This window comes from Drosophila sulfurigaster, chromosome 2L (genome assembly GCF_023558435.1).
Source record: "Drosophila sulfurigaster albostrigata strain 15112-1811.04 chromosome 2L, ASM2355843v2, whole genome shotgun sequence".
In the NCBI taxonomy this organism is placed as follows: domain Eukaryota; kingdom Metazoa; phylum Arthropoda; class Insecta; order Diptera; family Drosophilidae; genus Drosophila; species Drosophila sulfurigaster.
The window spans coordinates 12,650,930-12,662,883 of NC_084881.1; the positions used below are offsets into that span (position 1 = coordinate 12,650,930).

The 11,954-nt window shown below is 33.7% G+C and overlaps 4 protein-coding genes across 6 annotated transcripts; 2 read left to right on the forward strand and 2 right to left on the reverse strand.

Moving 5' to 3' along the window:
• The first annotated feature begins 362 nt into the window (after nucleotides 1-362).
• Nucleotides 363-3,737, forward strand: LOC133835260 (alpha-N-acetylgalactosaminidase). Of its 2 annotated transcripts, XM_062265249.1 has the most exons (7): nucleotides 363-490; nucleotides 914-1,021; nucleotides 1,154-1,314; nucleotides 1,373-1,547; nucleotides 1,604-2,035; nucleotides 2,098-2,460; nucleotides 3,414-3,737. In XM_062265249.1, the coding sequence occupies exons 2-7, from the start codon at nucleotides 1,001-1,003 to the stop codon at nucleotides 3,531-3,533; spliced, it is 1,272 nt and encodes a 423-aa protein (XP_062121233.1). In that variant the 5' UTR covers nucleotides 363-490; nucleotides 914-1,000; the 3' UTR covers nucleotides 3,534-3,737. The 2 variants fall into 2 exon arrangements, with proteins under 2 accessions (XP_062121233.1, XP_062121234.1); XM_062265250.1 differs by lacking the exon at nucleotides 914-1,021.
• Nucleotides 3,683-7,471, reverse strand: LOC133835266 (stress-activated protein kinase JNK). The gene is made up of 7 exons (XM_062265258.1): nucleotides 7,318-7,471; nucleotides 6,003-6,165; nucleotides 5,153-5,282; nucleotides 4,889-5,086; nucleotides 4,554-4,818; nucleotides 4,211-4,494; nucleotides 3,683-3,920 (listed from the first exon to the last, which is right to left on the reverse strand). The coding sequence occupies exons 2-7, from the start codon at nucleotides 6,110-6,112 to the stop codon at nucleotides 3,795-3,797; spliced, it is 1,113 nt and encodes a 370-aa protein (XP_062121242.1). The 5' UTR covers nucleotides 6,113-6,165; nucleotides 7,318-7,471; the 3' UTR covers nucleotides 3,683-3,794.
• Nucleotides 7,472-8,241: 770 nt separating this feature from the next.
• LOC133835279 (probable elongation factor 1-delta) lies at nucleotides 8,242-9,916 on the reverse strand. Of its 2 annotated transcripts, XM_062265277.1 has the most exons (3): nucleotides 9,740-9,913; nucleotides 9,092-9,169; nucleotides 8,242-8,946 (listed from the first exon to the last, which is right to left on the reverse strand). In XM_062265277.1, the coding sequence occupies exons 1-3, from the start codon at nucleotides 9,824-9,826 to the stop codon at nucleotides 8,341-8,343; spliced, it is 771 nt and encodes a 256-aa protein (XP_062121261.1). In that variant the 5' UTR covers nucleotides 9,827-9,913; the 3' UTR covers nucleotides 8,242-8,340. The 2 variants fall into 2 exon arrangements, with proteins under 2 accessions (XP_062121261.1, XP_062121262.1); XM_062265278.1 differs by lacking the exon at nucleotides 9,092-9,169 and having other exon boundaries at nucleotides 9,740-9,916.
• A 277-nt stretch (nucleotides 9,917-10,193) lies between these two features.
• Nucleotides 10,194-11,881, forward strand: LOC133835258 (dolichyl-diphosphooligosaccharide--protein glycosyltransferase subunit 1). The gene is made up of 2 exons (XM_062265245.1): nucleotides 10,194-10,812; nucleotides 10,887-11,881. Exons 1-2 carry the CDS (start codon nucleotides 10,239-10,241, stop codon nucleotides 11,675-11,677), a joined length of 1,365 nt encoding a protein of 454 aa, XP_062121229.1. The 5' UTR covers nucleotides 10,194-10,238; the 3' UTR covers nucleotides 11,678-11,881.
• Nucleotides 11,882-11,954: the final 73 nt, after the last annotated feature.

The window sequence follows — 11,954 nt, forward strand, 5'->3', positions numbered from 1 at the left end:
TTTCGGCCTTGAAGCGCAGAAGCTTACTTACCATAAACTATCTACTTGGGTTTTATGTTAAGCTTGGTAATGGATCTTTTCGGATTATTGTTGTAAAATTTTGAAGGCCAATATTTTTAGTTGTAAATTAAATAATGCCAAACGATATTTAAATTTAAAATCATAGATAAATTTAATAAAGAGTCAATCTTTTAAATTTATCTTTGTCAGATTTTTAAAAAAATTATAGGGTATCTCGCAGTCACGAAGACCCATTTAGAATAAGCATTTCTTGGTCTTGAATAAATTAAACAAATTGTGTAGAGTTGTGATTGCTGAGGTGGAGCATTTGTTTGGTATTTACTTAGATTGTGACGTGCACTCTTATAATTAGACCAAATAAATCTCTTATTTGTACAGTACATTACACTCCACATAATCCAATTAACATTTTGTGCAAATGCGATCCTAACGAATTGCTTATAAAACTCGACAATTTTTGGTATTTCAGGTGAGAATAAATAGGGATCTAAGACCCCTAATGAGAATATAACCAAGAATGAAAGTGAAAATCCAAGAATAATGCGGAAATTAAACGCAGAAAATTTATACAAATGTTTGCATGTGTGTGTGTGTATGCTTTGTGCATGCAACAAAGAAAATTATATAAAATTAATGTTATTCGATTTATATAATGCTAAAACTATTTTAAATAGATAAGATCTAATATTATTTTTCAAGAAAAGTCTCAAAAACAGCTTCAGCTAACTGGAAAGTGGTTTATTATATTTGGTTATGCAATTCGTGTGTGTTTAAGTTATGTAATCATTTTCGAAATATGGTTGACTAACTTCCCAACTAATTATAGTGATTTTCTCTACTAACAAACCGTGCTAATTATTTATTAAGACAAAGTGCTTTCTTCTGATTGCAGTGAGTATGTTTAGCTATTCATTTCGCATGCTGCAACCATGTTGTTAATTAAACCCATTAACAAGTATCAGAGGATATTTCAAAGATAATGCATGCAATAAACTCAAAGGTAAGTATGTAGTGAGTAAAGCTTAAATAGAACCAACAGCAGACAAATCTGGTAAACAAATTTATTAAGAGTATCTTAAGAGTATCTTACTAGAGTACTAGATATTTTCATGATTGTGTTTGCTTTTTACAGATGTTGAATCAGATTATATATATCTATCTTATAAGCAGCCTTAGTGCAGTTTGTTACTGCCTAGAAAATGGCTTGGCAAGGACTCCTCCCATGGGCTGGTTGTCCTGGGAGCGTTTTCGCTGCAACACCGACTGCACAAACGATCCCTACAATTGTATAAGGTATATCGATTAAGTTAAAGTTAAATCATCATTTATTCAATTATCATATTTGGCATAGTGAAAGACTTTTTCAAGTCATGGCTGATCTGTTGGTTTCCGAAGGATACGCTTCGGCTGGCTATGAATATGTTAACATCGATGATTGTTGGCTGGAAAAACATCGAGGACCTGCAGGACAGTTGCTGTCTGATCACAAACGATTTCCGAACGGCATGAAGGCGCTATCCGATTATGTAAGCAATAGGAATTAATCAACAATAGTCCTTAGTCATTCTTGTATTATCTTTAGATACATGCCCGAGGACTAAAGTTCGGAATATACGAGGATTACGGTAACTATACGTGTGCAGGTTATCCTGGAATTATTGGCTACGAGGAATCCGATGCACATCAGTTCGCTGCTTGGAATGTCGACTACGTAAAGTTGGATGGATGCTATGCTCAACCCTACGATATGGATCGGGGTTATTCGGAGTTCGGGAGATATCTGAATAGCACAGGGAAACCCATGGTTTATTCCTGTAGCTGGCCTGTTTATCAGATCTATGCAGGTATTCAGCCCAACTTCTCAGCCATTCAAAGTCACTGCAATCTATGGAGGAACTATGATGATATTCAGGACTCTTGGGCGTCGGTTGAGAATATAATCGACTACTATGGCAATAATCAGGATATAATTGCGCCTAATGCGGGTCCTGGTCACTGGAACGATCCTGATATGGTATGAGTATCTCCGATAAATCTATGATAACTTTGGAGTTTTATATCCTTGCTTTATTACAGTTGATAATTGGAAATTTTGGGCTCAGCTACGAACAGGCAAAAACCCAATTTGCTGTGTGGGCAATTCTCGCAGCGCCGCTTTTAATGTCTGTCGATCTGAGAACTATTCGTCCTGAGTTTAAGGATATTTTACTGAATCGAAAAATAATTGCTGTCGATCAAGATCCATTGGGAATTCAAGGACGCAGAATTTACAAGCACAAAGGCATTGAAATTTGGTCAAAGCCCATCAGTCCAGTTTATCAAATATATTACTCCTATGCAATTGCATTCATCAATCGGAGAACGGATGGAACTCCTTCCGATATCTCTGTGACTTTGAAGGAGTTGGGATTGATTAACTCGTCGGGATACAGAGTTGAGGTAAGTTTAAATAAATTGGAATAATATAATAATAATATGTAGTATATAAAGCATGCTTGATGCCGATCAATAGAGTTTATACTTGTGATCTTAACAACATTTGTCCCTTGAAAATGCGATAAAATATGGTTAAAATATAGCTTATTTTCGAAAAAGGACATTCGTGTTTTGACCATAACTTGGTCAGATCCTAAAGGATATGGCAAGGATATGCCTTTTTGTAATCACAAAGATTAACATTATCGATTGGCATTCAAGGATTCGCGAGATATTCTTAAAAAATTAAACTCAAATTTTTCAAAGGGGGTAGCATAGAAAAATTGTTAAATCGGACCGAAATCCGCCGTATCTCGGCCATTTCAAGGACGATCGGGATGTCCTTTTATACAATGATAGGACTAATCAATACAAACTGATTCACATATTAAAAAGGACGAACGTCCTGCAAACAGCCAAGTTACAAGGACTTTTTTATATACCGAAAATAACGTATATCTCGAGCAAATCCTGTCTGATCCTTGCAAATCATGTGTCAAATAAAACTTCCTGGCGAGCACCATCAACCTGCCAAAGGACATCCAAATCGTCCTTGTAGTTCTTAAGTTATAATGAAATTTGTGAATTTCAACTTCTTCTGACCAAAAAAATACAAGTTGTTGAGTCTTAGAAGACTCCATGTTATTTTTGATGCAAATCGGTATATTTGGACAGGACATTTGTTTTTTATAATACTTACTCACATACTTACTTTAGTAGAGTATTTAATTAATGCCAGGACAATTGTTTTTGATAATACTTATCCACATATTTACGTTACTAAAAGTTTTTGACTTAATAGCAAGTCATAAATACAATATTAATGTTGCTTGAATTTTTTTTATTTATATAAACAAAATATTATATTTATTATATTATTATATTATATTATATTTACTTCTACTCTATCATTTCAGGATCTATACGAAAACGTGGACTATGGAATATTATATCCGCATACTAAAATCAAGGTGAAGGTGAATCCGTCTGGCGTCGTTATGTTGAAAGCTGAAACCCAATACCTTAAAAATGTGTAACATTTCTAACAAACTTAATGTAAATGTATTGTTGCGTTTGATTAATAAACAAATAAAAACACTTTAACGCCAGTTAACGTGATATTTGCCCTATTTAAATGACTGATATAAAGAGAAAGCAGATCCATGTTGAGTAATAAAGCATTTGATACATTAAACTTTATGTTTATTATTATTTGTAGTTGTGATTACTATATATTTTTTTAATAAAATTGTTGTATTGTTGATAAGCTATTGACTTATTAAGGAATACTTCTTGTCCTACCGGGTAATATTACTTGTATTGTGTGCTTCATAGTCCATTACTTCCTCATAAATTAACTCCTTCCATTGCTCGACTGTGTGCTCCCTTTCATCAACGCTATGATCATATGGCTCTGGAGCAGGCTGTTAAAAGAAAAGCATGGAATTAATATTTGAGTTTATGGTCTTAAACGAACAACTTAAAAATAAACGAAAGAACCTTTAGGTTCCTTTTACCGAGTCCTTTTCAAACTAAGTAATTAATTAAAGAATGAAACAGGAATTGATTAGGTGGAAAACGGACTGACAATTTGCTTTCCATCAACATTTGAATAAAAATAGATGTTCTAAATTGTTATACTAATTGTAAAAGTTATGTAAGGTATTTGTTAGGTTTTAAGGTAGTACAGAAATGTGATTTGTGATCTACTTACAGCATCAACCTCTTCAGCATCGTACCACACATTAATGTACTCATGCTTTAAAGCTTTGTCCACGGATATTCGCAGCTCTGGATCAATGACTAGCATCTTACTAAGTAGATCCCTGGCCTCAGCTGCCTTCCTTCGACTGTTTTGATTATTATCAGTAGGAAACAGGCCATCAGGAAATAGCCTATCGAACGAATATCCAGTGTATCTTGGACGATTTTCAACATAATTGCGTACAGTTGGCTGCAGCCTCTGCATAAAGTTTGGCGATGGTGTACCCAATTGCTCTGCAAAGCAAATGAAGCATAAGTTATTCAGATTCGCAATTAAATTTGATTCAATTTACCAATTATCTTATTCCACTGATCAATATGATCAGTACCGGGGAAGAGAACACCACCGCGAATCATTTCACCCATAATGCAACCAACAGACCAAATGTCCACATTCTCGGTATAGCCCATTCCCAAGATAACCTCTGGAGCTCTGTAGTATCTGGTAACCACGTAGGGAGTCATCATAAATGTAGTACCCGCTGTGCGCGCAAGTCCAAAATCAAGAATCTTTAGAGTACAGTCGGCCTTAACAACTATATTGGAAGGTTTTAAATCCTACAATGAATAAAAATGTGTTATTACAATTATGGGAAATTGGAACCATTTGAGAAAATTGATTGTTTACTCTATGTATAATTCCAGCGGAATGCAAATGCTTGATTCCGCATAGCATTTGATAAAGCAAATACGACATTCGATCATGATCCAAATCCATTTGAATCACTTGGCATAGATTAGCATCCATCAGCTCCATTACAAGATAAACATCTTGGAATTCCTCTAAATTGCGCTGAGGCGTAAACGCGTTAAGCAAACCGATAATCTGGAATAGGAAAATATAGAAATGATATTGCATGCAACTTGCATCCTTATATGATCGGTTACATACATTCTTGTGATTCACAAGTTTCATTAGCTTGAACTCTCTATAAGCTCTCTTAGCATGCGTCACATTTTGGAATGGTCGAGATAACTTTTTAATTGCGACGTGTTGTTCGGTAATCGTATCGTAAGCAGCACTGAAACGAAAACGAGTTAGGAGAAAATCAGAAATTTGGTAGTCAAAGACATTCATGAATCATTCATTTAGTTCTTCCCAAAGTCCATTGAACCTGACTCACCATTGTTCTCATTCTTTAATCTTTCTAGGGTTTGTAAACAAAATCTTTCTAATTTATTCTTCTTCTTGGTGACAATTTATTTTAATATATTGATTCGTAACAAAATCATTAGATAAGACTCTTTAAAGACCCTCCCTCAGAACGCCATGTTATCGATTGTACAACCAAGATAAGATAAATATAACAAGACAAACAAAACTATTTTAGACTCGGTGAAAAATTAAATATTCGTTCATGGCGAAGCAAATTAGTTGACTACGGACTGACGGACATGCCAATATCGACCTATTTGGATGCCCTAATTATGAATGTTTATATTATATAATTCTACCAAGTTTGTTATAAATTGCAAAATTACAACAGCCTCTCCTACAATCAATATAATGTGTTAGTACATCCATTTTAGTAATCCAAAATAAATTATAAATAAATAAACGAAATTAAAATTTTATCTAAACGACAATTTGAACATTATTTTATTTCACTAAATTTCTATAGTATTAAAATCGAAATAGAATATTTCAAGGAATCCAAAATTAAAGCTGGGTTTGAAAAATCAATAAGAAATTATGATTGTATCCACATGTTCATAAAAGATAATAAGAAATGTTGACTTACCAAACGATTCCTTGGGCTCCAGATCCAATTGGCCTTAACTTAATGTACCGACTGAGGATTGTGAAATTGGTATCACCGACTTCAACGGTATAATGATGCTGGGTGGCCATATTAAAGTGTTTAATTCTTATTTCCGTTAAAGACAATTATTGACCATTTCGTCCTGAAATCAAAAAAAAAAAAATTTATATTTTCATAAATATAAATTAAACCATCTTAATATTTTTTTTTTTTTAATTATACTGTTATATTGTCAAAATTTTCGAATTATTATTTCAGTTTATAGTATTTTATACTTTCTTTACCTTTTATAAAATAGCATTATATTTATTTATACATTTATTCTTCATTCAATTTTTAATTTTATTTCTTTAAGACTTTGTTACATACTAAAAAGTATTACTATCATGATTATGTAAACAAACAATTATCTTTCTTCGAACTAAAGAAACTTCCCTCGTTGGTGGTATGACGCATGACCATAATACGGCGCTTTTGCCGGTGGACAGAAAGAAAGGACTCGGCCCCCAAGGCAGCAAAATGCCGAATAATTTTTAATCGATAAAATGTGGTTGGCAAGAAAATAACCAGTTTTATAACAAGTTTCTGATTTTTGTCATCTACTACACTTTATCTAAATGTCCACAAATAAATGCTTATTCATCAAAAATATAATTTAAGTCCATAACTTAATATATGATAGTAAATATAAGTATTTTTATTGCCACAAAATAAACTAGTCAAAATTTACTGTATAACACACACACCCACAATCACACACTTGTACTATGCAAATGCACGTACATCAAAATGTTTCAGAAAGTGGATCGATATTCTGATGGCATACATACATTTCAATTGTATTGATCCATATTACAACTAATATGTAACAGGAATTACATGCCTATTAACATAAATATTTATTTAAAATCACCGAAATTGTTTAAACATTAGTAGATAATATATTGTCCACACACATCTATACAAATGTCGGTATGTACATCCTCTGTATGTATGTGTCCAAATGTCGATAAAGTAATTTCTACTTTGCGGGGTTACTTTTTGTCAGGCTGCACAAATGACGGTGTGTATCTTTTCTTTAGCAAATCAGTTTATTTCGTACACTATTTATGCGCAGATGTATGTATGTAGATACTTTTCTACTTTTTTATTTTAGTCTATGAGAATCAAACACACGAATGTCGCACAAAATTCAAACGACCACTCGTTAAACACATGCATAATATATACACACTTTTTCAGGCATGCGTTTAATTTAATGCAAAGCGATTTATATTATTTTTTGTTAACTTACGCATATTATCAGTAAAAAAATAACTTTAAAACACAATTTTACATATGTATGTACATATGTTTAGTTCATCAATAATAAATAACTGTATGTATGCACAATCGTTGCGAAAGATTTGGATTAGAGGTGGAAAAACATCGATGGCACTATCGATTTGGTAAAAATCGATTTTTATGGCATCAATCAAGATAATTTGGAGACATATAATATATAACTATTATAGTGAATTAAATTTTATTGAATAATTCTTGTTTAGAAAGAAATTTAAACAATTAAACAAATTTTTCAAGCTTTGTCCACAAAGTTCGATGTTTTCCCACCTCTAAGATTGAGAGTAAAAATCGATATTTATCACTAAGAAAAGCGTTTTGTGGCAAACTGGAGCCAAACTAAAGCCAATGCACCTATTTCGGTGTACTTTTTGTAATAAATAATTTCAAACATTTTTTAACCTTGTTTAATTATTAAACTTTATTTAATTTATACCCAAGTAGGGCTTTTCTTATTTTAAATACCAAAATTATAAAATATACTAAAAACTAGAGTTGGTAAAATGGTCTATCTATCGATAGTTGGACACGCAAACAATTCCCAATTAGAGACAATCTAATTGGAGGGTCCGCCGCTTTCCGAATTATATAATTATAATAAAAAAAGATATACCAGGTGCTAATCACATACCTTAAATTATTCTTTGATTACATTCAAACCGAACCAAAATAAAAATTCTACACTTTAGAAAAACGGATTATACAATTTATCAAAAGATATCGGAAAATCTATCGATTACATTGAAACACTGAAATATTGGCTGCGCGGTAAATTTCGATGAAATGGTTTTGACCCAAAACTTAGCATATATTTATATTGTCGAAATCCAAGCAGTCACTATTTAACTTAAACAAACTAAAAAGGAAATCACCATTATTTTCGTGCAAACGCATATAAAAAAACAACCCTTTTATTTTTTCGTGTTGGGCATTATTTTACACATTCGTAAATTTGAAAATCATTTGAAACTAAAAATTAGATTTTGTTAAATGCAGCAATATCAACGCTCTGCACTAACTCTTCAATTTTCTCAATTTCTTCGGTAAGCCAATCAATGGAGACCTTCTCATCCTCCACAACGCATGAGATGACTACCTTTTGAATACCAAAGGCAACCGGCACAAATTTCGAGGCTCCCCAAAGCAAGCCATCTAGAGTAATTTTGCGAATCTCGGCTTCCATAACCTTTAGGTCGATTTCATCGTCCCATGGCTTTACATCTAGCAGTATGCTTGACTTGGCAATAATTGCGGTTTTAGTTGCCTTCTTCTCGGCATATTTGGTCAAGCGTTCTTCGCGAATTCGAGCATGCTCTTCATCTTCTTCATCGCTATCTGAGCCGAACAAGTCTACATCATCATCATCGTCATCAGCCTTTGCACTGACTTTAGCATTGGCATCAGCATTAGAGACGGGGGCGGTAGAGTTGACTTTGTTACTTGACAGTTGGTTCTCTAATTGGGAGACACGACTTAAGATGGTCTGGAATATTCCCTGATATTCCTTGGTAGTCGCTTCCAGAGCTGCAAGTCGGCTCAAAACTTCAGTGTTCGCGCATGGTTCGACTTTGATGCCATCAATCTGAAAAAGCAAAATAATTTTACATTACATTGTACGTGAACAATTCGGTTTTGGGAATACAAAAAACAGCAACATTTTCTAAAATAAAATACGACCCGACAATTTTAAAGAAAAAACTACAGCACAATAAGTTGGAGTATCTCACCTTTTCCAAAGTATTTTGTAAGTGCTCCCTGGCTTTTGCAATTTCTGTTACTAAACTGCAGCTATTTGGCTTCGCGACCTTCAAATTACAACAAATAATATTTATAAATAGATTATTTTCATTTCAATGCAAGTGAAGGAAGGTGCATATATTTATTTGTAAGTGTATATATTATTTTGACAACATTTTGTATTACATACATGTACATATGTATTTTTCAAGACTTCTAATTTTGACGACCCAATAAAATAAAGCCGAAATCGCTTTGAGTCGCTATTTTAGTTTTTCTTACAAAGTTGGTAAGGATTATTGGACATTTTTACTTTTGGAAAATTAAAAAATTAGCTACTTGTTATAAACAATAAGTACATTCATTCAATATAAACAAACTATATTTTGTGTTATTTGCGTAATATTGTTGCTTGTTGTTTGACCTTTCAGCAAATTGATCGCAATCTTTTACAGAACCCGGGTTAATTTGCTTATAATACAATATGGTATTGTAACCCTTGGTAACAGAAAACGTGCTCGCAGAGATAGTGCCGAATGTACATACATACATACATCTATGCTTATAATCCACAAATACATACATACAAACATGTGTACGTGTGCGAAAATTTTGTAAACTAAATTCACAGAACTTACGTCGGATAACTTTTCATAGTACAGTTTCTCTGCATTATCGTAGCGGGCCTTATCCACCCAGACTTTTTCCAAAGCTTCCACGCGCATCTTTTAAAATATATAAAAAGAGATATAAAAACACCGCTCCACAAACGTTCGGCACCAAGAATAAGTGTATCGGTGCTTGTTGCACTTCTTGAAAATGTGAAGGAATATCGATATTTAATGCCACATCACAGCTACAACAATCGCATTAGTTATGTGCTGGAATTCTAGATTAATATGCTTATCGAAGAAAATATTTGAAATTATCGACATATAAATAAATTACATTTTTAAATTAAGAATCATTTGAATTTTCTTTGTCGTACAAAAGTTTTAATTCTGAATTTATTTGAGGAAATAAACGAGTCGAAGATGAGCGCGAACAACCCAGAGATATTGATCGATTAATCGAATGATTTGCAACCTTGTTGGCAACCAAATAATCTCTCACATTTAGCAATACGTGTCGAAAAGAATGAAGAAAATGGAATTAAGTCGGATAATTTATTGTGTAGCATTAACATATTTATGTTTTAGTGCAGCGAATGCTGAAATTATTAATAAGAATGTAGAACGAGTCCTCGATTTGTCGTCCCAACTCGTCAAGACGACATATAAAATCACCGCCGAGGAGACTACCGGCAAACCCATAAAGGAGTATGTGTTTATTGTCACCGAGCCAAATCTGTCGTATATTTCGGCAAAGGATGGATTGAACAAAAAAGTTGAAGTACAAAAGATACAAGAAGGCGGTGCAAGCAATGTGTTTTCCTACAAACTAACATTCAGCTCACCCTCGTCGAAGCAAAGCATTGTCATCGAAACAGTCTCCACCAAAAATATACTGCCACATCCATCGGAAATTAAACAAAACGATAAACAATTGGTGAAGTTTGTTGGCAAGCTTTATCTCTACTCGAAATATTCGACAAGTACCCAGAAGACCAACGTTATTCTTAGTTCGTCCAACATACTGTCGCATACTCAGGTCAAACCGTTCTCAGTATCGTCCAATAAAGTCTTCTTTGGACCCTATGAAAATATTGGAGGTAATTAGTTACTCATGTTATATGCGTTTATTAAAATGCTTATAATGCATAACTACAATTCTTTATTGGTATAGCACAATCGGAGGATGAGCTGGTGCTGCACTATGAAAATCAAACGCCTTTCCTCACAGTCAATACTTTGGAACGCACAATCGAAGTATCACACTGGGGCAATATTGCTGTTAAGGAAGATATTCAGTTGACACATTCTGGAGCTAAACTGAAGGGTTCGTTCTCTCGCTACGATTTCCAAAAAGACGGCCGCTCAGGACAATCTGCTGTTAAGTCTTACAAAACCTATTTGCCAGCATCGGCCAACGGTGTTTACTATCGCGATACCAATGGCAACATTTCTACCTCTAACATGAATCTTATGCGCGACTTTGTTGATCTTGATCTGCGTCCACGATTCCCATTGTTCGGTGGCTGGAAAACACAGTATACTCTTGGCTATAATGTGCCCTCCTATGAGTACCTGTACAGTTCAGGCAACAAATATATGCTGAAGATGCATCTCATCGATCATATCCATGACAATATGTTGATCGATGAAGCTGTTGTCAACATCATTCTACCCGAGGGATCTACAAATATTGAGCTCATAACGCCATACAGCGTAAAGCGTCACCAAAATGATCTGATGTACACCTATTTGGATACCGTCGGACGTCCTGTTATCTCGTTTTCGAAACAGAATTTGGTGGAAAATCACATTTCTGATTTCACTCTGAAGTACTCATTCTCAAAGGTATCCTTGCTGCAAGAGCCCTTGTTAGTTATTGGCTTCATTTACATCATCTTTTTATTCACCATTGTTTTCTTGCGATTAGATTTGTCGATTACATCTCATTCCCATAAAGATTAGGAATTCCTTAATTACAATAATGTGTGTAACTTTTCATTGTATCGAAAAGCAAATAAAAATGCACTTTAACAATATTTTGAGTTCTGATTATTATACATACATTCGATGTGCATTTAATGATAAACACAACAAGAAAAAAAACAGATTTTCGTAATACTATGTACTGATCCAAATTTTGATTACAATAAAACAACTTGAAAATTATGAGTTGATTTCATGTATTTTTACTAAAAGTAATCTAGCCGAGTATATTTGTGAATTTTAACAATCCTCAACC

Bases quoted from the DNA above. Each gene is read 5' to 3' on its own strand.
- LOC133835260 (XM_062265249.1), top strand. From the start codon at position 1,001: ATGCATGCAATAAACTCAAAG. The intron at 1,548-1,603 runs GTAAGCAATAGG...TATTATCTTTAG, and splicing joins TGAAGGCGCTATCCGATTAT to ATACATGCCCGAGGACTAAA. The intron at 2,036-2,097 runs GTATGAGTATCT...GCTTTATTACAG, and splicing joins ACTGGAACGATCCTGATATG to TTGATAATTGGAAATTTTGG.
- LOC133835266 (XM_062265258.1), bottom strand. From the start codon at position 6,112: ATGGCCACCCAGCATCATTATACCGTTGAAGTCGGTGATACCAATTTC. The intron at 5,087-5,152 runs GTATGTAACCGA...TTCCTATTCCAG, and splicing joins AACTTGTGAATCACAAGAAT to ATTATCGGTTTGCTTAACGC. The intron at 3,921-4,210 runs GTAAGTAGATCA...TTCTTTTAACAG, and splicing joins ATGCTGAAGAGGTTGATGCT to CCTGCTCCAGAGCCATATGA.
- LOC133835279 (XM_062265277.1), bottom strand. From the start codon at position 9,826: ATGCGCGTGGAAGCTTTGGAAAAAGTCTGGGTGGATAAGGCCCGCTAC. The intron at 9,170-9,739 runs GTAAGTTCTGTG...TGTAATTTGAAG, and splicing joins ACTATGAAAAGTTATCCGAC to GTCGCGAAGCCAAATAGCTG. The intron at 8,947-9,091 runs GTGAGATACTCC...TTGCTTTTTCAG, and splicing joins TACAAAATACTTTGGAAAAG to ATTGATGGCATCAAAGTCGA.
- LOC133835258 (XM_062265245.1), top strand. From the start codon at position 10,239: ATGAAGAAAATGGAATTAAGTCGGATAATTTATTGTGTAGCATTAACA. The intron at 10,813-10,886 runs GTAATTAGTTAC...TTATTGGTATAG, and splicing joins ACCCTATGAAAATATTGGAG to CACAATCGGAGGATGAGCTG.